At 37.2% G+C, this 26583-nt stretch overlaps 2 protein-coding genes across 2 annotated transcripts in view; one reads left to right on the top strand and one right to left on the bottom strand.

Moving 5' to 3' along the window:
* Positions 1–338: 338 nt before the first annotated feature.
* LOC125230719 (putative inorganic phosphate cotransporter) overlaps positions 339–26583 on the bottom strand; it is a 28899-nt gene continuing 2654 nt past the window's right edge. Inside the window, exons 2-10 of the mRNA XM_048135979.1 lie at positions 16950–17129; positions 12353–12488; positions 10079–10293; positions 9666–9818; positions 8895–9027; positions 8081–8205; positions 6845–6967; positions 1747–1879; positions 339–846 (exon numbers count right to left, since the gene is read on the bottom strand). Coding sequence (XP_047991936.1) covers positions 755–846; positions 1747–1879; positions 6845–6967; positions 8081–8205; positions 8895–9027; positions 9666–9818; positions 10079–10293; positions 12353–12488; positions 16950–17129 — 1290 coding nt within the window. The 3' untranslated portion in view covers positions 339–754. The remainder of the gene's footprint in view (positions 847–1746; positions 1880–6844; positions 6968–8080; positions 8206–8894; positions 9028–9665; positions 9819–10078; positions 10294–12352; positions 12489–16949; positions 17130–26583) is intronic.
* LOC125230720 lies at positions 20096–23572 on the top strand. The gene is made up of 3 exons (XM_048135980.1): positions 20096–20303; positions 20581–21631; positions 23437–23572. Exons 1-2 carry the CDS (start codon positions 20168–20170, stop codon positions 21621–21623), a joined length of 1179 nt encoding a protein of 392 aa, XP_047991937.1. The 5' UTR covers positions 20096–20167; the 3' UTR covers positions 21624–21631; positions 23437–23572.

Genomic DNA, 26583 nt, shown 5'->3' with positions numbered 1-26583 from the left:
ACGGCTCCAGATGCGCCCCGACGATTGCCCTCGGGTAGCGGCCCCGGACGTAAAGCTCTTGAACGTAACTGCATCTTTAACATACGAGTAAGAAGGAGGAAGAAAAGGAAGGAAGGAGAAGAAAAGATAGGATAGCTGAGACCTTAGTTTGGGAAGGGTAAGCCTAGTTGATATTGGCACATATGTTTGTATCTCCCATAGTTTGGGGTGTGGTCATGACGTTCTGACCTCGCATCAGTATCACCAACCCGTAAGCCCGCCCACCACGACAAGGTGATCTCTTTGGGGGGTTATTATTATTATTATTATAATATTTTACCCTACCTTAATAATATTTTATTTAATCTATGATAATATTTATAGGTACTTGAATTTAGCGATTATAAATAATTCTTATACTCACGCTTATACCCAAGGATCACTATATTACGCAGATTAAGCTCTTATAAGAAATGACTATTCGGTTTCGGTTTTAATGACTATTGTTCTACTTTTTTTTTTTATATACCCTTCCATATTATAAGTGATAAGATACCAAGATATATCGTCTTTCCAAGCCCAAACACAAAATACCTTTTACTTTATAATGAATTACATTTTTTTTTATCTGTTATTTTTCAATAATTTTTCAATTATTATGTAATTAAGCTCTAGGACCAAAAGTTTTTCTAGATCATTTTATAACTGGATTATCATAGAAACCACTGAGGATTTATAAACAATTTTAATTTAGCTAACTCAATATATTTTAATATTAATTGTCTTTGAGCTGGTTCTGAAAACTATACACTATTTCTTGATTCGCTTTCTCTGAGTCCGTATTATTTTTCAACTGATTTTCTTTGCCTGCAACAAAAAAAAAATCTGACATTAAGTTAACAAAAAATTGTTACTAAAGTAAATTATGATAACCACGCAAGATTACAGTCAAGAAGTTTTACAGTATTATGGTCACAAACAAAAAATAAATGAAAAAAGTTCCAGAACACTATTGCTAATTTTGCATGGTATTGCTTTGAACCGACGAAGTGGCGTGCTCTTTTGTAGGAGTCAAGATTTATCTTGGGTAATCGCCAACTAAAGTAAGTAAATAGTATTGCTCATACAACTCCTTGTACATAACTTGACACTATAATTGTGACGTCCCAGGCAGGGTTAAGGTACAGTCAACCAATTGGAACCCTAGGCCACTATAGAACTATGTCATAGTGATGTTATAAATCAGATTGTATGAAATCTCTTACTGTTTATCATTTTGACATGGTTGTAGAGTGGCCTAGGTTCCAATTGGTTGACTGTACATACCTACCTTACGGCGGTTAAAGCTTTCGCTATTACTAATGACGCTCTAAAACTAGACCAATAATATATATGTATCTTTTGAAGGGTCTACTGGATGTTAGATCTCATGACATTTTCTATAGAAATTGACACTAAATAACTATTTTGGTTCAGTGATCCAAAGTGAATCTTGGCCTCCGAAACGAAAGATCGCCACCTATCCCGATCCTGCGCAGCCTCTTGCCAGTCACTGACTTGAAGACGACGCAGTTCCGCCACCACACTGTCCTCCCAGCGATACCTGGGTCGACCCGTCGGACGGCCACCAGCCGGTCGACCCAAGAGCGCTCTCTTAACAGCCCGATCGTTTCCCATTCTAAGTAAGTGACCGAACCAGCGAAGTCTGTGGGCTTTCATTTCACCGCTGATATTGGAAGAAATTGACACACACACAAAAAAATCTACCTGGTTCATAGTCACTTGGCGCATCATTCCACGGTTGAAGCTTAGTGGTACCGAAGAAACGAAATACCAGGTCCCCGGTTATTATCAGGCCAGCTGCTAAGAAGAATACAATTCGCCATCTAGCTGGGTCCGTCTGAAATTATGAAAAAATATAAATACATAAATAAATAAATAAAAAATATATAAATAAATCATAAAATAAATATTATAGGACATTATTACACAGATTGACTAAGCCCCACGGTAAGCTCAAGAAGGCTTGTATTGTGGGTACTCAAACAACGACATATATAATATACAAATACTTATATACATAGAAACACATCCATGACAGGAACAAATATCTGTGCTCATCACACAAATAAATGCCCTTACCGGGATTCGAACCCAGGAAAATATTTACATTTACACGTCAATTACATACTTACAATGATTATTTACAAATTAGGACAGACACAGGGTTTTTTTTATTATGTTAGGTAGGTACTAGGTACTTTAGGGTCAACAATTAAACAAGAAAAATCGGCCAAGTGCGAGTCGGACTCGCCCACCGAGGGTTCCGTACAAATTTCTTTCATACTCATATTCATTTATTTGTAACGCCATTTTACACGTCAAGATTTGATTTAAAAAAATAATATTCATACAAAAATAATACTTAGAGAATAAATAGACAGAAGATTGAAATTACAAAAAGTTAGGCAATATTCACATAAAAAATGAACAAAAATATTTTTCTAATTAGGTAATAAAAAAATTGTCATATTTAAGTGTAGAACGGGTGCTCGACCAGCCAATTTTTTAAGCGATACTTAAAGTTCGACACACTAGGCGCTTCAACCACATATTGCGGCAATTTATTATAGACGGCACGGTCCATCAGACCATCACATGTGTTAATTTGTTGGATTTCGCCAATTTACGGTCGATACCTACTAACTTTCCGGCATTTCGAGTGTTGTACTTGGAATACATGTTGTTAGTTTTGTCACAGAATATATAATAGTACAGTTTTGTATGCTGCCAAGTTCTGTCTTACATAAATGGCTACCTGCATTATAACTATTGCAGGCAGTGTAAGGATTCTTATTTTTTAAAGAGTTCTTTGGCCGGAGTGTGTACCTACAGGTCGTTTCTGACAGCTCGTTTCTGAAAGCGAAATTGGTCTCAAACCTTACTACTGTCAACTCTGCAATTCTCTATTATAACATTTATAACCTTGTGTGTTACTGTGTTTGTTGTCCCAAATAAATTAAACAAATTGAAACTGTTTCTTCCATGTCATCTGGATCAGATGTGACAACTGTATCTTAGACAATATCCTCCCCGCCGTTATCATCAGTGTCTTCCTTTATCCTGGGGGTGTCGTTGACTTTCGGTCCGGAGGTAGCGGGTTCAAACCCGGCTCTTACCAATGACTTTCTGAACTTATGTGCGAAATGTCATTTGATATTTGCCAGTCACTGTTCGGTGAAGGAAAACATCGAGAGGAAACCGGACTAATTCCAATAAGTCCTAGTTTCGGGTTGGAAAGTCAGAAGGCAGTCGCTTTCGTAAAACTAGTGCCTACGCCAAATCTTGGGATTAGTTGTCAAAGTGGACCCCAGGCTCCCATGAGCCGTGGCAAATGCCGGGATAACGCAAGGAGGATGATGAATGGGGATGGGCACGGAACGAAAGCAACTTACTGATTCCTGTGCAAACCAAAGTAGGTACCAGCTGCTTCGGAAGAAATACTGAAGTTAATATTTTGCCGGTGCACTACAGATTGTAGTAGTGGTAGATGTGTGTGTGAGAAGGCCTTTATGTATAGCCACAGAGAACCTCCTATAGAGTGGCAATCTTGTATATTTTGTTCGCGATACGAGTCACCAGTGTTTGGGGTGCGAGGAGCGGGCGGGGAATGTGTTAAGCGCGCTGTGATTGGCCGTTTCAAGGACGGCGGGCAGTCGCGCCAGATGAAAAGGGACAGAAGTATGACTGTCCCTCTACTGACGCGTAAGTGGCCAATGTAAGTTGACCTATGCCGGCTCTGAATAAATTATAAATATGACTTATTTGTGGAATGTAATGCCGTCTGTTTTTAAATTTGAGCTTCTTGTTACCTTTCCACACCATTTCACACTACAGGTGGACATCTTTAAGGCATCAAAATACCCTTTTCCAATTTTTTAGTGCGAAAAACACGCGCTGCTTTCGGGTCTGTTACTTGGTCGATAATGATCGGGCACGGCAAGCGCCCGCGCTTATATCAGTGCAAATACTAGGAAGGCTGGCGACCGCGAGTCGTCTTGTAATGGATGTCTATAGGGGTTGGTCTGTGTGTACAGCTAATTGTATTGTTACCTGTTGTGTGAATGCATTTATACAGCATCGTAATACAATCATGTTCATGAAATACATATTTTACACGTTTATCACATACATTTGTTGTTTAATTTCGTTTTAAAGTCGTATAATTGTTCAACAGTACATGACACAGAAGCATATGTCTACATATTATGAAAGGTATTTGAATGATCTACAAGATTTTTTAAGAAAACATTTGTCTAAGATAAATATTTTTCAAGATATGGAGCAATGTATGAAGCAAAAAGTTGGGGGAAAACTATTTTTAATAAAAAATTAACAGTTTTTAGGAGCTCATACCTAGATAATGGTTAGGAATAGAAAAAAAGTTTCCAGATAAAAGTTATAGAGAATTTTATAAGCTTTCGAAGTGTAGTAAACCAAAATTTCGTATGACGCATAGTTTTTGAAATATGAGCAAAAAACCAAAAAATGGGACCTTTTTCATCACCCCTCTTCGAGCTCACGTCCAAAGTCCGAGAACTTTCAGTATGTAGGTATGTCTCCTGACTACCCCTAACAACATCCCATAGTGAAACTTTCTGCTTTCGGTCAATCCACCTAGACCCCCCTTTTGAGCATTCATTGACTGATCTAATAATAAAGAGTACTATCGTACAGTATGGCCATCCCCGCTCCCCGCTGAAAGTGCCGCCAACCCCCTCTCGGTTACCTCACAGTTACCGCCTGTCAATAACACGAACATTCGACCTATCATATTTCACTCATACAAGCATAGTACGTTCACCTACACGAGCTAAGACTGTGTGAGTGTGTGCTAGGAATGCGCCTCTTTCAATATATTTGATCACCAGTGTCCGAGGTGTGCTAAGAAGCAAAGAAGATCGCGTATTATAGACTCAAAGTAAGAGTAAAATGTGTAATCACAGTGCATAGACTGCCATCTCTCGACGTAGGCTTAAGACTTTTGAACCTCCGTTTTGACAATTTGACCCATATTCTTAGCTTGATATGTTTTAAAATATCAAATATTAATATTAGCGCCATCTAGCTGAGCCCTTCTTCTGTGTGGTACTGAGGTAAGTACGTTTTTTTCTTAGACTTTATCTGTCTATACGGAGTTATGTATGTCTTCGGCTAGAAGTATAGGTACTCTAATGAGCATTATTGTATTTAGCGCCGTCTCTCGGCAAAATTTACTAAGTAATTTACGCGACTTGAACTTGTGCGAACCTTTAGGCATGGAAAGTCACATGAAAAGTTGTCGAAACTAATAATAGATGGCGCTGCATTTGAATTTCTTGACTGATAACTCTAATACTAAATTGAATATACTCTAAGGTAGAGCAGAGTCTAACTGGGGAAGTACCTCCGCTTTACAAAAGACCGCAGTCAAGTAGCACAAGACCTTACTCAATGTTGTGTTCCTGCCGGTAAGTAAGGCAGCCAGAGCTCAACGAGACAATAGATTGTCCTTTGAGTCGTCGGCACGGCACCCAGGCCCCTTCTAACTACAGATTTGTACAAGTTTCTAATGAGTCGGCAACGCACATGTGCCACTCCTTGAGTGGCAGGCGTCCATAGGTTACAGTGACCGCTTTCCATCAGGCGGACCGTATGCCTGTTTGCCACCTACGTGGTACAAAAAAAACTCTCGATGAATTCACCTTAAACATTAAAAACTAAATCAAAATCGATTGATTCGTTCGGGAGCTATGATGCCACCTGGATGCCACAGACAGACAGACAGACATGTCAAGCGTCAAACCTATTATTATTATAACACTCCGTCGTTTTTGCGTTAGTGGTTAAAAACAAGAAACCTCCTTCAAAACTAAATAAAACACAAGTTTCTATGAAAATTGGTCAAGTGCGAGTCGGATTTCGACATTTCCATACATGAGCGCCTGACGAGATGTAATGGCAACGTACACTAAATTTCGTATTTTCAATTTCGTATATTTCGGAAACGATAAGAGATAGAGCAAAATGGACTTCAGATTTTGGTTGTCGGTGGCACAATTTTTTTGTTTTCGTATATATACACCTTTTTTTGGACCTATGTGGGCAATATTATGGTCAGTGAAGTTCTAAACGGTCTTAAGCGCTCCCTTTTTAATAGGAACTTAAGTCATTTTGGAAAATGAATTTTTTTTTTTCAATTTCTGAAACAAAACGAAACAGAAATTAATTGCTTTTGTACCTGTCCAACGCGCCTACACAATTTTAAGACGTTTAGTAACTACTTGCAGCGGCAGTGAGTGAAATTCGTAATCTAAGTTTTTTTGTCTTAAGTTCGACTTACGCTTGACTGAAGATTTCTAATAGGTTTTCCTGTAATCTACAGGTAGAGGGCTATCTCGTGTATTTTTTTGAAAATTTTACGCTAAGTAGTTTCGGAGATAAGGGGGGGAATGGTCATTTTTTGCTTATTTTCTTAAATTACTTCTAAATTACCGAAACAAAAAATATAAAAAATATATATTTCAGATGCTGGTAAAATGCTCTTTCATTTGATATGTAACACAATATAGTTTTAATAACTTTGATTTTTAATTTTCAATTTTACCCCCCAAAAGTGACCCCTGTGATTAAATTTCATTTAATTAAATTACATGTCCGTCTTTGGGCCACAGGTTTACATACGTGTGCCAAATTTCAAGTAAATCGATCCAGTAGTTTCGGAGAAATCGGCTGTGACAGAGGGACAGACAGACACACGAGTACTCTTTGAGGTACGGAACCCTAAAAAGCAAATTGTGCTGCAAAAACGAATGATGATACTCACTGGATGATCACCAAGGATGAAGCCAGTACTGAGAGGTGCCAAGATAGCAACCAGATTTGCAACGCAGTTGGTCATACCGTACATAATGCCACCGAAATTAGGAGAGAGATCGATGTGGTTTAACTGAAAACAAAAGGTTAGTCGGAAAGTGGAAAAATAAATAAATGAATGGTAGTGGTTTAATACATAAATTGATTGCTTTATTAGAAAACACAATCCATCCAATAATCGAAGGGAACTGAAGAGGCAGTCTTACCATCGTAACGTGCAGAATGTTAATATATTTATAACCGACAATATTTTCATCTTAAATAATAAAAAAAACTAGAACATTCCTTTGCTAATCCGCGAATAGATAACGTGCAAGTCTAACAGTGCCAACCTGTTATACTTACTTAGGGTTGTAAATAGAAAAAAAACCAAATGTTTTTTTTTCAGAATTGTGAAAAAAAAACATGAAAAAAAAACCGAGCACCATGGGTTTTTTTCTAAATATGGTTTTTTTTCAGATGAACAAATAATACGACAATAACGGTTTTTCGTGAGTTGTTACGTGTTTCAATAACAATAACGTACATTTTAATTCAATTAACATTCAGTATACAAACGTTTATTGGGGAATCCCCGATGCTGCGTGTAGCGTGGAGAGGCGGTGGTGTTTCCAACAGTAAATAGTGATAACTACCAACTACAGATTTCGTAAATGTTACTTTTATAAGACCAGAAATTAAAGTTATTTGATTAAATTCGTTTAATAGTTAACATTAAGTCTAAAAAACCGTATGAAAGTATTAACTACTTTGCAAATTTTGAGATTTCGTACTTTAGAAAAAAAACGGTTTTTTTTTCATGTTTTAGAAAAAAAAACCGTTTTTTTGCAACCCTATACTTACTTGCGTATTTTTTACATGCAATTAATTTTCCCACCCTCCCACCGCAAAAATAAATACGCAAATAAATATAACAACCCACCACTAAAAATACAAATTAAAACTAGACACGTGTTTCGCCTCTCTACGAGGCATCCTCAGGAGCTGACCCAGGGGTCAGTTGCGGAACTTCGGACTGTTACGTTATCTATTCGCGGATTAGCAAAGGAATGTTCTAGTTTTTGATTCATATGGATTTCCTCAAAGTAACGCCTGATTCCATCGATTATTCCTTAAATAATGTCAAATATAAAAATACACCCTTTATATATTGTAACTATTACATTCAAAGGTAAAGAAAACTTACAACATAACCACACCCGCTGCTGCTCAAAATTCCGCCAGTGATTGTCATAACTGCTACAGCGATATTCTGGTGCTCACTTGTGAGGAACGACATCACGATTAGACCAATACCGCCACCTATGCAGCCTGTAAGGAATTAAAAATAAAATAAATAAATTTAAATTAAGTAAGAATGTACTTGGAGTACACAGATGGACTCATCTCATCCCCATCATGGCCGCATCGGTTTTGTTGCCACGGCGAGTTATTATATATATTATTCTTACTGTTATTACATGCTACCCTCTCTTACCTAGATTTATACAAAACATTGTTTTTTCTGTTAGAGATTTATTGTAAATCTTAAGAGAAATAAATATCTGACACCGTAAAAATAAAATAAATAAATATAAGTTAAGAGTTTACCAGGAAGCCCAAGAAGACTTATAGGTACATTCATTACCAAGAAGTATATGGGAAACTGGTAAAAGCCTTGTATGTAAGTAATTGCTACTTGCTTACGATGGTCATTGAATGTTATTAAAGTATAACTTTATCATTATTGCAGTATGTATGAACAGTTAGCTGCAGTAAAAAGCGTCCTCCACTGTATTGAAGTTAGTAGTTATGCAAACGCGTTATTGTGTGGTATTGAGTGTACATCATTTTTGCATTTTATAACAAAGAAACCAAGCTTAAACCAACCAGCGGGCATCCGCGGCTCATTTGGTCAGAATGGCTGGACCAGTATTTCATAAACTAGCAGGCTCGAGTCCTGCCGGAGATGTAATTGTTTCCTTTAGTCTAAAAATTCATGATTGTTTTTGCATAAGTACCTATTGAGTTGAAAAGTTTCCGAGTAGCGTCCAGACTTAGGATGTTCCTATTGATTAGGTAGTCGCTTAACACGCCAGAAATCACAAGGATTATCCATTGTCCGATGAACGGGAGAGCCGAGAGTGAAGAACTCTGAAAGTGTCGTATTGAAGAGTATTCATCGTAGGACATTCATTTTTTTTAAATTAAGGTGCTAAATATAAATAAATAAATAAATATTGGGGACACCTTACACAGATCAACTTAGCCCCAAACTAAGCAAAGCTTGTACTATGGGTGCTAAGCGACGATACTTAAATATATAAATACAAACTTATATAGGTACATAGATAACATTCATGACTCAGGAACAAATATGTGTGCTCATCACACAAATAAATGCCCTTACCGGGATTCGAACCCACGACCGCGGCTTAGCAGACAGGGTCACTACCGACTGAGCCAGACCGGTCGTCTGTCTGTGTCTTTATGAATAGTTAACACTTTATGAATAATCCAGTACTGGAATAAGCCAGCCACTTTTATAAAATCGCGCGGTCGAAATTGAAATTCGGACGTTTTCTTTTGAACTTCTAACACGTTCTTGTGAACCCCGTTCTCTTGTGACGTTTCTTATACCATCAGCATCATCGTCCGCAATTTTTGAGACCATTTAGCGTCCTGATGGATAAATTGGTAGTTACTTTAGATACTCATGACTATAATTTTATTATAAGTACTTTACTCGTACCAATCACTTGATTGGTATAGTACTTATCTTTTATGCTTACATTTTGCAAGTCTATTCCCAGAGCTTGTTTTAAGTAAGTAGGCATTTGGACCAGAAACATGACGAAGCTCCAGTTGAAACCGATGTGGACAATGGCCGTTGCGTAGAGAGGCCGCGAAGTGAGAATGCTGCGCCAAGGGATGGGAGGGCAGGCCTGAAAATATCATTAAAATCGTGAGTTTCCTTGAACGGATGGTTAATTTATTATTCATGATATTACGTCTACCTATAGTTTCCATGATCGGGTTAACATTCCGTTTTTGTACTTTACGTCATGTCGATGTACTTTAAGGGTTCCGTTGCCTCACTTTATTCCTCATTAGTCGTCACGGAGCGACAACAACTGTTTTTTTTCCAATAAGGCGTTTGTCTGTTCTTAAGAGGCTTCTAAAATAAATGAAAAAAAAAAAATACCTTCCCACTAGAATTAAGCGAGCCTTCAATATACTCTCGCTCCTTCTGCTTCACCCAAGGATGTTCCCTCGGACTACTTCCCGCTAAGCCCCACCATATAATAGCAGTGGCACACGCGAGCACACCCATTGTGTAGAATATGAGCGTCCATCCAAGTGATGTCGAAGATAGGACGCCGCAAACTGGCATGGTCAGAATCGTGCCTATTTGTATGCCTGGAAGAAAAAGTAGCTAATATATAATTTAACTAGCTTTTGCCTGCGGCTTCGCTCGCGTTAGAAAGAGACAAAAAGTAGCCTATGTCACTCTGCATCCCTCCAACTATCTCCCCTTAAAAAATCACGTCAATTCGTCGCTCCGTTTTGCCGTGAAAGACGGACAAACAAACAAACACACACACTTTGCCATTTATAATATTAGTATGAATATGAATGGCATGACGTCACAACTCAGAACATACGGGCATGTACGAAGCTGAAATCAACGAGGAGAAGCCCTTTTGACAGTTCTAGGACTTTAAATCTAAGGGGTACATCGACAGGATTCTGCCATTGCCCTTGTCATGGGCTATTCTTGCGCAGATGCAGCACTGCACAGTAAAGATTTCGATGAATTCTAAAATGAACTGGATCATTTACGCGGAAGCGAAGGCGATACAAAACAAGGCGTTTGCCTCATAAAATGGTACTGAAATACAATATATTAATTCAAAATTTTTACCATCGTTGTCTTCGGATTCAAAGAAAATTGGCCTCAGTTTTAGATATTTTGGATTTTATTTATCAATTATGATTAAAGTGCCCCGAGGAATTGTTCGGATTAATCCCTACCGCTTTTTTCCGCCATCGTCCTACGCGACAACATTCCCATCTCCATCATTTAGATGGTTGGCAGTCCTCAAGTGTGCGTTTCTCCAGAAACTTCCTGCCTCGCACAGCTAAACTGTGGAATGGATTGTCGCCAGCGGTATTTCCGGACCGATACGACCTTCAAACCTTCAAGAAAAGAGCGTACACCCATCTATAAGGGCCGGCAACACAGAACACCCCACTAGAAGCCAAATGCAAGCGATATTGTTCGAGACGCAAATCACCAATCCTTGCGGGGTGAGGCGGGCGCGCACGGTGCTGCCATTGGTCGTTTCAAATAATGGCGCGCCTTTATGATTAGCAGTAGGGATGGGAATGGGACATGTCTATTATAGACAATGGTACCGGTACCAGTACTGTGGTGAATTTGTTTTGCAACAAATTATAATATTATAATTAAATTATAATAAGGCCTAGTTACCCTTCGGGTTGGAAGGTCAGATGGCAGTCGCTTTCATAAAACTAGTGCCTACGCCAAATCTTGGTAGTAGTTTCCAAAGCGGACCCCAGGTTCCCATGAGCCGTGGCGAATGCCGATGCCGGGATAACGCAAGGAGGATGATAATTGTGATAGCATCTCAATAAAAATCATTCTAGTAACTAATAACTAAACTGTGCATTTTTACTTACGTTTACTAAGTTAAATAACCAACTAAATATTCTAAACTAATCAATGAACTAAATACCACTACAGACTCTACAGATTCTAGATAATTATTCACTATTACAAATCTGCTTTCTTTTATATTTCATAAAATGGTAGCACATGGTACGAACGGCAGTACGAAGTTCCCGCAACAGACATAAACTAACATGGCCCCATGCCTAGTCGTTTACGTGAAAGGGATAGCATATCACATTGTTAACTCAGTAAAGAGGGATGGACGCGCCTCGGCGCCGCTCAGCACAACCATATTGACCAGTATAAATGAACTCCGCGGACAATAAACAATATTCAACAAAATAATTAATTTGACTTAACTGTGGAATGTTGTTCCATCTTTTTTACATGTAGAAGTGTTAGAAGACTTGCCACACCACTTTATGCTGTAAGAGACCATTGTTTGCAACCAAAATTGATTATTTAAGATTTTTTCCCGAGCGGACACGGACACTGTTAGCGGGTCGTATACTTGGGCGCTACTGATCGGTGTCGCACGCGTTCAAACTTTTATAAACCTGATTTGTCGTATGCTTGGTGACCGCGAGTCGCCCTGTAAGGGCCATCTTGTTGTATTGATCTGTGGCCGGCAACGAACCTCCAACACTTCTGGTATTTCGGGTGTCCATGGGCAGCAGTGATCGCTTACCACCAGGCGACCTGTCTGCTCGTTTGCCTCCTATCCCATAAAAAATATCCCATTGAAGTAGACAAGCAGTTGTCAAACAACCTTGAAATAATTACCTGCATAAGCGATCATGCTAAGTCTCGTCCTTTCCTGGGGTGGGGCCCACTGGCCTATGAGCGTGTGTGTGCTAGGCATGAAGCAAGCCTGCGTCAGGCCCATAGCCATGCGGACAAGGCATATGGCTAGCCATCCCTGAAATATTTAAAGGTCTGGTCAAGTTTATTTTATGACATCATAATTACGAATTATTTTGTGCTAAATAATGCTAAATCGCTTAAGGCGTTTAGAAATTATGGTGGAACAAAGAATCTCCTATACTATACACACATGAAAGCAGAAAACAGTACAATCTGTTTTGGGCAGTCGTTTAAAAAAATCGCATGTAACCAATGTTTAATTAAAGGATTAGTACTACTCGTACTAGAACCCATATAATTATGTGATTTTTCCAAGACTTTTTAAATATTTGCATTGCATACCTACGTAATGCGAGTAGAAGTAAATACTAGCCAACGCTTACAAGATAATAACTACATAGTTGATTATTTTTGACTTGTATTTACACGGTTCTTCCTGTTTTCTTGTTAACTACGCACAATTTAAATGACATTGCAAAACTTGATATAGACCACTAGGCTAACCGACGTTTAGAAAATAATTGTAAATTTATAGACCCAGAGCCCAGGCCCGCCAGACCTTCCTCAAATTCTCAAGGATGAAACTTTGGGACAATGTAGAGTTCATATCGGCGGTTAATGTGTGCATATTTTCTAGTTCGGCCCATCGGCCAATTTTTTGCTATCAAGTGATGAAGGTGAAAAAAAAAAGTGCTTACTTTCCTTAAATTTTCAAGGCTGATTTTTATATATGTGTTAGAGCACGTTGTTAGAAATTGGTTATCATCAATGCCAGACCATTTCCGCCGGCCATAACTTTTGCCAGACGCGACAAAGTTGGCAAAAAACGACTCTAACTTACCTCATTTTCTCAAGCCTGATTTTGATATATGATACGCAGGGACCTATAACTAGACCGTTTGTAAGCAGCCAGACCAATCGGATGGACCCAACCATCCGCCAGACCGACTTAAAGTTTCGATATGAGCATTAGTAGAATTGAAATATTCCGGGTCTATAAAAGCTAAAAACTTGAATTTTCTACATTAAGCTACGTGTATATTGTATACTTGACGTTATAAGCGACTTTCAAAAATTTTACTTCTAAGGAAATAAAAAAATGAAAGTTTATATGTGGTGCAAGATTAATTTTAAGCTATGAATTTTATTTACACTGCGTAAGTACATGTGTATTTTATTATAAATATAACTTTTACCAGACGCGACAAAGTTGGCAAAAAACGACTCTAGCTTACCTCATTTTCTCAAGCCTGATTTTGGTATATGATACGCAGGGACCTGTAACCAGACCGTTTGTAAGCAGCCAGACCAATCGGATGGACCCAACCATCCGCCAGACCGACTTAAAGTTTCGATATGAGCATTAGTAGAATTGAAATATTCTGGGTCTATAAAAGCTAAAAACTTGAATTTTCTACATTAAGCTACGTGTATATTGTATACTTGACGTAATAAGCGACTTTCAAAAATTTTACTTCTAAGGAAATAAAAAAATTAAAGTTTATATGTGGTGCAAGATTAATTTTAAGCTATGAATTTTATTTACACTGCGTAAGTACATGTGTATTTTATTATAAATATAACTTTTACCAGACGCGACAAAGTTGGCAAAAAACGACTCTAGCTTACCTCATTTTCTCAAGCCTGATTTTGGTATATGATACGCAGGGACCTGTAACCAGACCGTTTGTAAGCAGCCAGACCAATCGGATGGACCCAACCATCCGCCAGACCGACTTAAAGTTTCGATATGAGCATTAGTAGAATTGAAATATTCTGGGTCTATAAAAGCTAAAAACTTGAATTTTCTACATTAAGCTACGTGTATATTGTATACTTGACGTAATAAGCGACTTTCAAAAATTTTACTTCTAAGGAAATAAAAAAATTAAAGTTTATATGTGGTGCAAGATTAATTTTAAGCTATGAATTTTATTTACACTGCGTAAGTACATGTGTATTTTATTATAAATATAACTTTTACCAGACGCGACAAAGTTGGCAAAAAACGACTCTAACTTACCTCATTTTCTCAAGACTTAAAGTTTCGATATGAGCATTAGTAGAATTGAAATATTCCGGGTCTATAAAAGCTAAAAACTTGAATTTTCTACATTAAGCTACGTGTATATTGTATACTTGACGTAATAAGCGACTTTCAAAAATTTTACTTCTAAGGAAATAAAAAAATGAAAGTTTATATGTGGTGCAAGATTAATTTTAAGCTATGAATTTTATTTACACTGCGTAAGTACATGTGTATTTTATTATAAATTTAAAGAAGAAAAGTAAATTAAACTTTTTTTTCGGTCGTCGAACAAGGTGGTTTAAAATTAGTTTTAAGATCGATCCTTTTTAATTTGTGGGCGAGGGACCTCACACTATGTATAAAGGCACTATGTGTATGTTGCATATAATGTCAAATCCCTCGCATACTACAAAAGTTATTTAAGCATTTACATAAGTTCAGTTAAAATGAGGTGGAAAGTATAAGTGTATATGTTGTGTACACACGTAAAGTATTCTAAACTTTTTATAACGGCATACATGTATTTGAAGAATGCCAAAAATTTATTCGTGTCTAAAAATTCAGCATCTCCGACATGGGTTATAACGGGGTTGATGATGTTCGTATTGAGTACAAATGTTTAAACTTCCTAAACTTGTAATTCTAAAGTTCGTCACTTAGGTATGTTACCATGTTTTGTAGGAGAAAGGAAATTCGTTTAGTTATATACCGTTGTAACATTGATTGTTTACTTCTTTGAATTGAATATTTAATTTATAATGCATTCTACCAATTTGTTTTTTCCTTGTTTACGTTATTTATAATATAAAATTCAATTCGTTATTCAAGTTTTTAGCTTTTATAGACCCGGAATATTTCAATTCTACTAATGCTCATATCGAAACTTTAAGTCGGTCTGGCGGATGGTTGGGTCCATCCGATTGGTCTGGCTGCTTACAAATGGTCTAGTTACAGGTCCCTGCGTATCATATATCAAAATCAGGCTTGAGAAAATGAGGTAAGTTAGAATCGTTTTTTGCCAACTTTGTCGCGTCTGGTAAAAGTTATATTTATAATAAAATACACATGTACTTACGCAGTGTAAATAAAATTCATAGCTTAAAATTAATCTTGCACCACATATAAACTTTCATTTTTTTATTTCCTTAGAAGTAAAATTTTTGAAAGTCGCTTATTACGTCAAGTATACAATATACACGTAGCTTAATGTAGAAAATTCAAGTTTTTAGCTTTTGATAGACCCAGAATATTTCAATTCTACTAATGCTCATATCGAAACTTTAAGTCGGTCTGGCGGATGGTTGGGTCCATCCGATTGGTCTGGCTGCTTACAAACGGTCTAGTTACAGGTCCCTGCGTATCATATATCAAAATCAGGCTTGAGAAAATGAGGTAAGTTAGAGTCGTTTTTTGCCAACTTTGTCGCGTCTGGCAAAAGTTATGGCCGGCGGAAACGGTCTGGCATTGATGATAACCAATTTCTAACAACGTGCTCTAACACATATATAAAAATCAGCCTTGAGAATTTAAGGAAAGTAAGCACTTTTTTTTTTCACCTTCATCACTTGATAGCAAAAAATTGGCCGATGGGCCGAACTAGAAAATATGCACACATTAAACGCCGATGTGAACTCTACATTGTCCCAAAGTTTCATCCTTGAGAATTTGAGGAAGGTCTGGCGGGCCTGGGCTCTTGATCTATTACACTTATCACTGAAGTAAACTTTGTTTTAAATATCCAATTACATTGTGCATAAATGGCTGTATGTAATAATTAGGTTCGGCTAACGACCAAGGCCTATAGAATAAAACTGGATAGAATGAGTAGTACTAGCGTCAGTATGTACTAACTAGATAGTGTATCATGCAGAAACATCTGCGAGCGTTATGCCTGATTTAGACGGCGTGCGAACTCGCATGCGATTTTATTAGTTATTACATTGCGGGCTGTTGAAGTTACATACAATTTTGCACAGCCATCAAATACTGCAATATAATAAAACTCGTATGCGAGTTCTCATACCGTCTAAATGGGCCCTTTGATACAAATAATTTTCAAACTAAAGTTTGAGGCCTCCATGGCTCAGTTGGTCCATGGTCAGGGTGCGTAGCCGAATGGCACAAACGCTCACGAAACGAAACGCTCGTAGATATCTATCTCTATCGCTCGTGCGTGTTGGCGCGACAGAGTCAGACTACCTTTCGCGGCGTTTCGTTTTCGTTTCGCGTCGCAGAAATGCCATTCGGCTACGGCACCAGGGCGACTGGACCGTCCATTTTGTCGGGAGTCGGGAGGACATGCAAAAAATTGTAAAAATCCCGTCAAATCCCGAATATCTGGCAACCTTAGCTGGACGGCAGGTCCGGTGGTGTTTCAAAAGGTCGCAGGTTAGAGTATTGCCAGTGGTGTGAACTTTTCAAAATTTCCTTTAGTTTAAAATTTAGTGAGCAGATTAAATAAGGTCTCAATTTCTCTAAAATACTTACAAATTTAGCCACACTAGGAGTAGCTAAGCACAGGACTCCATTGGTCAATAAAGCAGACAGTAGCATCGGTTTGCCACCAAACTTCTTCGCCAGGATACCAGCTGGGATCTGCATGATGGTGTATCCCCAGAAGAATGAGGACAACACGGCTCCTCGGATCTTGTCGTCCCATTCGTATATCTAGGAACAATATTTGAAAGCAGATTCAGGAAGTCATTTTTATAACAGACAATATTTAAGGTGGCAAGTATGGCCTCACTTTATGAGGAAGTGCGGATATAGGAGCCCATTAGCATAAGGTGGCGAGTAGAGAGCTGATACAAAATTCAAAACACAAAAAATTTTAACTTCATTTTACCCAGAAATTTCCTAACGTTACATAGATTATGGACACCAAAAAATACTCGAATCGGCTGATCAACTCGTCATGTTTGCTTGTTAGAGAGTTTTCGGGACAAAATAGACAGGGTGATTTTACATAGCCAGCCCACTATGTCCGTTAAATATACCCGTTATATAAATTACACCCTACAGAAATTTTATAGATTAGGGCGTATATATCCTGTTAATCCTGCTTACAAGGTAATTAGGTGATTATTTCACCGTGGAAATTGAGAAAAAGTTGACTTTTAAGTTTTGAATAAAAGTTATTCTTTCTAATTCGAATTTGTAAAGCTACCTCTTGAGTCAAACGATTAATAGAAATTTCAGTTATTTTATAAACCATAAAATATTTTTACTTCAACTAAAGATCAATCTTCAACTTTGTTCTTCATAAAAATAATTCTTTCTTACTTATTCTTTTGGAAAATTACATAAATCTATTTCTGACTTTTCTATAGATTTAACTCAAATCCTTTTAAAAAATAGTATCCAAGGCTAATATTTTTTTCACTTTGTATCAGAATGGACGAGAGTGATCTTAAAAGGGTTTTGTTTTTATATTCTTTTTATTAAGTTTAGTGTATTTTTCCTTTCCTTGACAATGTCCGCTGCTTTTTAATATTTTTTTCAAGCTTTGCTTAAATACGGAACGTGAATAGAAAATACCTTCCAATTCTAATTAACACAAGTCAAATTATATTCTATTGAAAATATCATACTGTATTATAATTTTATTATGATGGTGATGTCCTCTTCCTGAGAAAAAACCCAGGTAGGGAAAATTCTCCACGACGAAAAATTCTTATAGCCTAACTAACTGTAGGTTTACAATATAATAAACATCATATTGAGTTCCGAATAGACAGATTAAAACAAAAATTGTTAATAAAATAGGACAATATTCGTCGTTGCGCGTGCAAAATTCGCTATGTGATTTTTAACGATTTTTCGTTTTCAATGCCTTTTTAAACCTTATTTCTAAATACATATGCTCCAAAAACAGCGTCGAGCTCATTTCAGTATTACAGGTTTTATCAAAAGTAGGTATGTGATGCCCATACATTGAATGTTCCTCCTATAATCGCTAACTGCAATAAATCACATAACTACATTATCTTCTTATAACAGCAGTTTTGGAATTGCGCCTGCTATGTGAATTATGACACATAGCTATATTTTCGTAAATATTGTATAAAAAGATGTGTTAGATGTTTGTGCCCGATTTGTACAATCTCATACACAGCGATAATTTTGTACTATTTGTAGAAATCGTGAATGTTTCCAGATCGTGTGTTTTGCGTCACATAACATTTGACGACCGGTCTGGCGCAGTCGGTAGTGACCCTGCCTGCTACGCCGCGGTTCCGGGTTCGAATCCCGGTAAGGGCATTTATTTGTGTGATGAGCACAGATATTTGTTCCTGAGTCATGGATGTTTTCTATGTATATAAGTATTTATATATTATATATATCGTTGTCTGAGTACCCACAACACAAGCCTTCTTGAGCTTACCGTGGGGCTCAGTCAATCTGTGTAAGAATGTCCTATAATATTTATATTTATATAGCAGGCTTTTCTTATAAAAATCTAGCCTACTCTCTTAAAACTTGTTTAAATGGTGTATGGTAGGTGGGTTTGTAGTCAAGTATAATCTCTATGAATGAGACAGAAAGTGTAGTTTCCCTTTTTATTGAGACTATGTCTGAAAGTACTCACTCTGACCGAATAGTTATTTTTTAATATTTGTTAAAAATAAATCATTTTAAATTGATTTTTAAGATTAACTGTCAGAAATTTATTAGTGTTTAGTATAATGACAAATTTCGTGTAGGGTTCAGTGCGTGTAAACGTATATTACAAACTATCGAAATACGATAGTTATTCTAAGTAACTTAAAAAAATAGCAAGTGATTTAACATTGCATTGCACGTCGTTTTGTATGAAATTTTGTGTGATAAGATCTAGGTATCTATCCTTTCTGGAAACATTTTAAAATAAATAAATGAAAATAAAATGTTTAATAAATGAAAAAAAGCTGACTTGAGAAATCACACAAAGTTTTGAGTGACGAAGATTTTTATCGTTTTCGGATAAAAAAAGAAAAATGGAACCCTTATACAATTATGTACTTTCTTGTCAATCCGTTTATCAATTCGTCAATATTATTTATTTCGGAAAAACCCTATACTCAAGTGTACTGTACCGTTCCTTGAAGCTGTAAAAAAAACCTTATTTCTAAGTAAATACAACATAGGTTAATTGAGTTGAAAAAAAATCTACACTCTCGAGGAAGTCAAAATTAATAGATAATAAATAAACTATGAAATTTGGAAAATAAATCGTCTTACACCATACATGATTATTAATATAGTTGTGAGAAAAAAAAATAGTAAAATATACACGTAACCTTCGGTGTTCGAGCCAGACTAGCATTATCCGGTTTTTTCAAGTTAAAAAATGCATAATGAAATCTTATTCAATACATAAATGTTTACATAATAACACATTGAGCAACTTTGTAACTGAAATAACCTCCATTCATAAAAATTAATGGAAAAAATATATTATTTTAGTTGTAATTATGTTTCACAGCTTCATTCTTTGCGATTTATTAATGTTTACATGTTGTAGTAGCATTACCAAGCATCAGCCTTGCACGGTCTGTTAAAAGATTTTTTTTTTTTTTTTTTTGGCAACTCGTTTTTTCCCCACCAGTTCCACCACCAATCCAACATGGCGCCGGGCCTGGTGCAGTCCGCCATTGCTCATTCTGTATTTCCGTGCTCAAGCCTTCGCACGTGTCTTGAGTCCGCCGCAACGAGAATCTTTCGACATGGGCAAGAGGAAAGAAGAGCTCCGAGACGACGAGATACGACGAAAAATACAAAAATTGGAAAATAAGTTGGCGAAAAAACCAGCTAGACGTCGAATTATATCCTCATCGTCCGATTCTTCTGCACTTTCAGACGGTTAGTATTAACTTCTGTGGATGCGTATTGCCAAATGGGCAGATATTATAAGAACAGTGATGCGAGCAACCAAACCGGGTTGGCTTCGTCACAATTTAAGTGATACGTTACTGCTAGTAGGGCAGGTACTGTCACAACAAATATAAAAATATATCCAAAATGGAACAGTGATGCGAGCAACCAAACCGGGTTGTCTTCGTCACAATTTAAGTGATACGTTTCTGCTACTAGGGCAGGTGCTGTCACAAAAATATAACAAACCATTTAATTGTTCCAGACGACACAAGTCAAGTCGCGGTACACAAGGAAACTACTGTGGCCATGGTCCACTGTTCGCCAGACTCGCCACGGGTTACTTCGCCACGTGCCGTCTCGCCGCTGCCGCCGCCGCCGCCGCCGCCGCGCTCGCCGCAGGACATGCCGTCGCCTTCGGAACAGCCGACGCCACCGGAACAGACGACGCCACCTCAAATTGATACTGAGACTGATCTGCCTGCTCAGGAAGAGCAGCAACTCGACGACGAGATTTTGTCCTTACTGGGTGACGCCCCAAAAAGTGACCAGCAATTTGGACCACCTGTGCACAAGGACATTGCCAACCGATGGCAAGAAATACTTGTAAAGGGTTTAGACAAGGAGACGAAAGAAAAACTGTTAAAGCAGTATATGATCCCTAGAAACTGCGACATGCTTTTAGCCCCCAAACTAAACCCTGAAGCAAAGGCTGCCTTGTCAGATGGCTCTGTAAAACGCGACTTTTGTATTATGCAAAAACAAAATCAAGTGGGCGTGGCCCTTGCTGCCCTGGCCTCTGTTACAGAAGCAATAATTTCAGGAGAGAATAATAAACAAAAACTTCTAAAGCCCCTGAGTGACGCATGTCGAATCCTGTGCGATAACCATCACAGCGATACCATGACGAGACGCCACTTCGTCTTAGCGTCAACAGATGCTTCTCTTAAAGAAACATTGGTCGAAGCAGAGAGAGATACATTTTTGTTTGGCGAAAACGTGAGCGAAAAATTAAAGGTAGCCAAAAGCATCCAAAAAACCGGGGAGTCATTAAAACAACAACAAAAGTCAGTTTTCAACAAAAATAATTTTATCGCAAATAAGGGCCATTTAAACTTCAAGCCCCATCGCAGGACCGACAACAAGCCGGGCGCCAACACGGCGCGCACAGCTCGCGCTCCTCGGACGCCTCAGCGCTACCAGCCCAGCGCGAGCAGCCACCCGTACCATCGCCGGGCGCCGCCGCCGCATCGCGCCCGCACGCCGTCGCCTCGACGCACCCCCCGCTATCGGACTTATCGGAGATAGACTACGAGGTACAGTACGCTGGTAGACTTCGGTGCTATTATGATGAATGGACTAAAATAACGGATGATCCAGTCATTTTATCTTGGCTTAAGGGTTATTTAATACCCTTCACCTCCACGCCTCATCGCCCCGATACCCCCCGAGTTTACCCCAAAACTGACCAAGAGCATCAGGATTTTAATAAGTCAATAAAATCCTTACTAGAAATTAACGCGATTTCAAAGTGTGATCACGTTGATGGCGAATTTTTATCCACAGTTTTCCTGGTGCCTAAACCGAATGGCGACAAACGTTTCATATTAAACTTAAAATGTTTAAATAAATTCGTAGATACAAAACATTTTAAAATGGAGGATTACCGTACCGCTTCTAAATTCATTACAAATTACTGTTACATGGCATGTATAGATTTAAAGGATGCATACTTTTTACTACCTGTTCATGAATCTCATCGAAAGTATTTGCGTTTTATGTATAACGACATTTTATATAATTTTAATGCATTACCATTCGGATTAAGTTCCAGTCCGTATGTGTTTACTAAATTAATGAAACCTGTAATGGAATATTTAAGATCACAAGGTTTACTATCAGTCATATACTTAGATGACATATTTCTGATTGGCACTTCATACTCTGAATGTAAAACTAATGTTTACATCACTAAAAATACATTAGAAAGGTTAGGTTTCTTACTAAACTTCGATAAAAGTTGTTTGGCCCCAAAAATGGAATGCAAATTCCTTGGTTTCGTATTTGACTCCGAAAATATGATTATGAAACTTCCTGACACCAAAAGAATAAAGATTAAAGAAAAATTACAGGCATTATTAAATAGCTATAAGTGTACACTACGTGATTTTGCACGATTTTTGGGTCTTTTGGTGTCGGCATGTCCAGCAATTCAATATTCGTGGCTTTACACCAAGGAATTTGAGCATTTCAAGTATTCATGTTTACTAAATAATCCTAGTTATGAACAAAATATAAGAATACCCACAGCATTAAAAAATGACATGTTTTGGTGGCTCAATAACATAGACCAGGGTTATACTCCTCTGTGCGTAGACAACTATAAATTAGAAATATTTTCAGATGCGTCTACAACAGGTTGGGGTGCCTATTGTGATCATAATGAAACGTTCGGCCATTGGAGGGACGATGAAATTAATTTACACATTAACGAGTTAGAAATGAAGGCCGCTTTCTTCGCACTTAAAAGTTTTGCAAGGGATCTATACGACTGTAGAATTCTTTTGCGCATAGATAACGTTACTGCAATTTCCTGCATTAATAGAATGGGCAGCATACAGTTTACACATTTAAATAAGATTGCCAGAGAAATTTGGGAATGGTGCATATGTCGAAAAATATTTATTTTTGCATCGTACATCAAGTCAAAAGAGAATTTTGAAGCCGATTCACTATCACGTAAAAAGTTTAATGATACTGAATGGGAATTAAATGATTACGCATTCAACGAAATAACGTCAAATTTCGGGTACCCGGAGGTTGATTTGTTTGCCAGCCGTCACAATGCTAAATGTCCTATTTATGTAACGTGGAAAAATGATCCCGATGCCTGGGCCATAGATGCTTTTACGATCTCTTGGAAAAATAAATATTTTTACGCATTTCCACCATTCGCGTTACTTGCTAAAACAATGCAAAAAATAATAACTGATAAGGCTGAGGGCATAGTAGTTGTACCATATTGGCCAATGCAACCATGGTTCCCGTTATTCAAAAAACTAACTGTTTCCGAATGTATTACTTTCGAACCAAATGCTAAATTATTAATATCTCCTTTCAGGACGAGTCACAACCTATACAAGACCCTCAAATTGGTTGCCGCGAAGCTTTCAGGCAGGCGTTGCTGAAGAAGTCCCTGCCTATTAGATGCATAAAAATAATGGTAGCTTCCCTATCAGATTCAACATACAAACAATATGATGGATGTATTAGAAAGTGGATAACCTATTGTAATAATAAAAGTGTTGATTATACAAATCCATCTGTTCCTCAAATCGTTGATTTCTTAACAGAGGTGTTTGATAACGGGGCACAATATGGCACAATTAATAGCTACAAATCTGCTTTATCGTTAATATTAGGTGAAATTGTTAATCACGAAATAATAAAACGTTTTATGAAAGGTGTTTTTAAGCTCAGACCTTCTAAACCCCGATACAATGTAACGTGGGACCCAAACATAGTCTTAAATTATTTGTCACAGAAATGGCCTAATGAAACCTTAAGTTTAGAAGTTTTAGGTAAAAAGTCTTTAACTTTATTAGCCTTAGTAACGGCACATCGTGTGCAAACACTCTCATTAATAAAACTGAGCAACATCAAGGTCAATGCTCCTGTCGATATAACTATACACATACCAGATTCTATTAAAACAACAAAGCCTAACTCCTACCAGCCTATTTTACGCTTACCGTATTTTGACACACGTCCAGAAATTTGTCCAGCAAGATGTCTTGAATCATACATTAATAAAACAACAACACTTAGGATTGAACACGATTATTTATTTATTAGTCATAGACGGCCACATAATAATTTATCATCACAAACACTCAGTCGTTGGATAAAAAACACTCTTAGTTTATCTGGAATAGACACCTCCATATTTAGCGCACATAGCACCAGGCACGCTGCTACTACTTCGGCTAATAAACTTGGAGTTTCCTTAGATTTAATTAGAAGAACTGCAGGCTGGACTGATTCCTCCTCAGTATTTGCAAAATATTACAACAGGCAGATTATTGTTGATCCTAATCAATTTGCGATGTCTGTTCTGTCGAATAACCTGTAACATGAATAAAAATGTATATTGCATGATTATATTATCATAAGAACTTGGATAAGTGTTCAATATATGAAATGTCAATAAATGAAATAAAAAATGCATATCTTACCGATTATGATTTTTTAACCCTTTTGTTTCATATTTATTTATTTTCTGGCTCTGAACATCCTACAACATGTAAACATTAATAAATCGCAAAGAATGAAGCTGTGAAACATAATTAAAAATCAAACGAACTTACCAAGTGAAGTTCGATGATAATTATGTGAGCAGCTTCATTCGACGCGATTTACGCATACCCTCCCATAATAAATATCCCAACCCAATAAATATGAAACAAATTGCTTTAAACGGAATGAGCAATGGCGGACTGCACCAGGCCCGGCGCCATGTTGGATTGGTGGTGGAACTGGTGGGGAAAAAACGAGTTGCCAACAAAAAAAAAAAAAAAAAAAAATCTTTTAACAGACCGTGCAAGGCTGATGCTTGGTAATGCTACTACAACATGTAAACATTAATAAATCGCGTCGAATGAAGCTGCTCACATAATTATCATCGAACTTCACTTGGTAAGTTCGTTTGATTTTTAATTTGACCTTGAATATAGTCATTTTTTCTGCTTTAAAATTGATAAAAGTGAAGTACTTAACTTAAAGAAGTGAATCTAGTGATGACGATGATTTACCACCTGTGGAACTACTGGAAGCAGTGATATTCGCGTTTTTTGCGTTGTACTTTCCTCGTTATAGTGAGGGGAAAAGTTTTGTGTTACACTCGGGTGCAAATGTATTTTACTTCTCGTGTGTTAAAAAAACTCGCAAGTTCAGAATCCTTTCACTTGCTCGTTTTTCAATTCCACACTCGGCGTTAAAATACAACTTTGCACCCTTGTATAACAAATAACTATTTTCTACTCCCGTACTGTTATTCGTGTTACAACTTTAAAACCCTACATAAAAGATGTCAGAACAAGTCTATCTAGTCTATACCCTGCAAACATATTGTAGCAGTAGCACGTTTATATAGCTGTTAAAGTTCTGTAATACATTGCTACCAACTTAACAAACCGGTCACTTCATCATAGAAAATTAAAATATTGTATGAAATACATTGTTGCCAACCTTAGAATGTCAGATAAAGCCTGGCATTCGCAGAGTCGAGTCTCGTTCGTTTTCTGCTGCGTTCATTGGCGACGCGTCGAATCGCATTCAAATGTATGAGAACTCGATTCGACGCGGCTCGATTCGTCTTAGTGGCCAGGTTTCAGAGAACCATACCATAGACAGTTTTATTTTCATGGTTGCACTCAAACTGCATATTCAAAATGCTGCCGTCCTATCACTAAAACCCATCTAACCCACAAATGATAGTTTTGAGATATGGGCAAAAAACATAAAAACCCATATCTCTAGGAAATGTGTCGATTTAGTCCAGATTTCTTTTATTCTTAAATTAAAACTAAATTCACGCTAACATTATTTAAAATCAATTTAATTAAATATTGTTTAATTTATTAGAAATTCGCCATTTTGTGTTTAAGTTATGCAAATAATTCCTAAAATATATATGATTTTACTGTTAAAACACGGTTAAGTATACTTTAGCCGTTTTTTAGGATTGAATAATACATAAAACATGGCTTAATAACGGCAAAGTAAATTTACGTGTTTATAGTAATCGTAACTGAGCATTGCATAATAATCTAAAAACATAGCTTAATAACCGCAAAGACACTAAACAATTTTATACTATCGTATATGCTCTAAAAAAATGCTGTAACCGTTTTTAAGCTATGCAATGACTACTAACATCGAAATAATTTGTATGCATTCCTAATCTAAAAGCCCGCTATATGACAAACCAGCGACGATTACTAGGTTTTAGCATTGTTATTTTTTTTAAAAGGAGTTTATCATTTTAGCAATGTCCCGTTTACCTGCAGTACCTGCACTAAGTTTCAAGAGCAATTCAATTTGTTAAATGAATAAAAGACAACTGTATGATATTCTAACCATTTATTTGCATGCATAAAAAACCTCGTTATACGTTATGTTACAAATTAACATATTTAAACTTAATATAATATTCTAACATTAGTGAAAACTAACATAACATTAATATGAAACAATAAAATTCGCTTTT

Source organism: Leguminivora glycinivorella, chromosome 10 (genome assembly GCF_023078275.1).
Source record: "Leguminivora glycinivorella isolate SPB_JAAS2020 chromosome 10, LegGlyc_1.1, whole genome shotgun sequence".
Classification (NCBI taxonomy): Eukaryota; Metazoa; Arthropoda; class Insecta; order Lepidoptera; family Tortricidae; genus Leguminivora; species Leguminivora glycinivorella.
The sequence above is the reverse complement of the archived record's forward strand: the minus strand, read 5'-3'. Positions and strand labels throughout refer to the sequence as shown.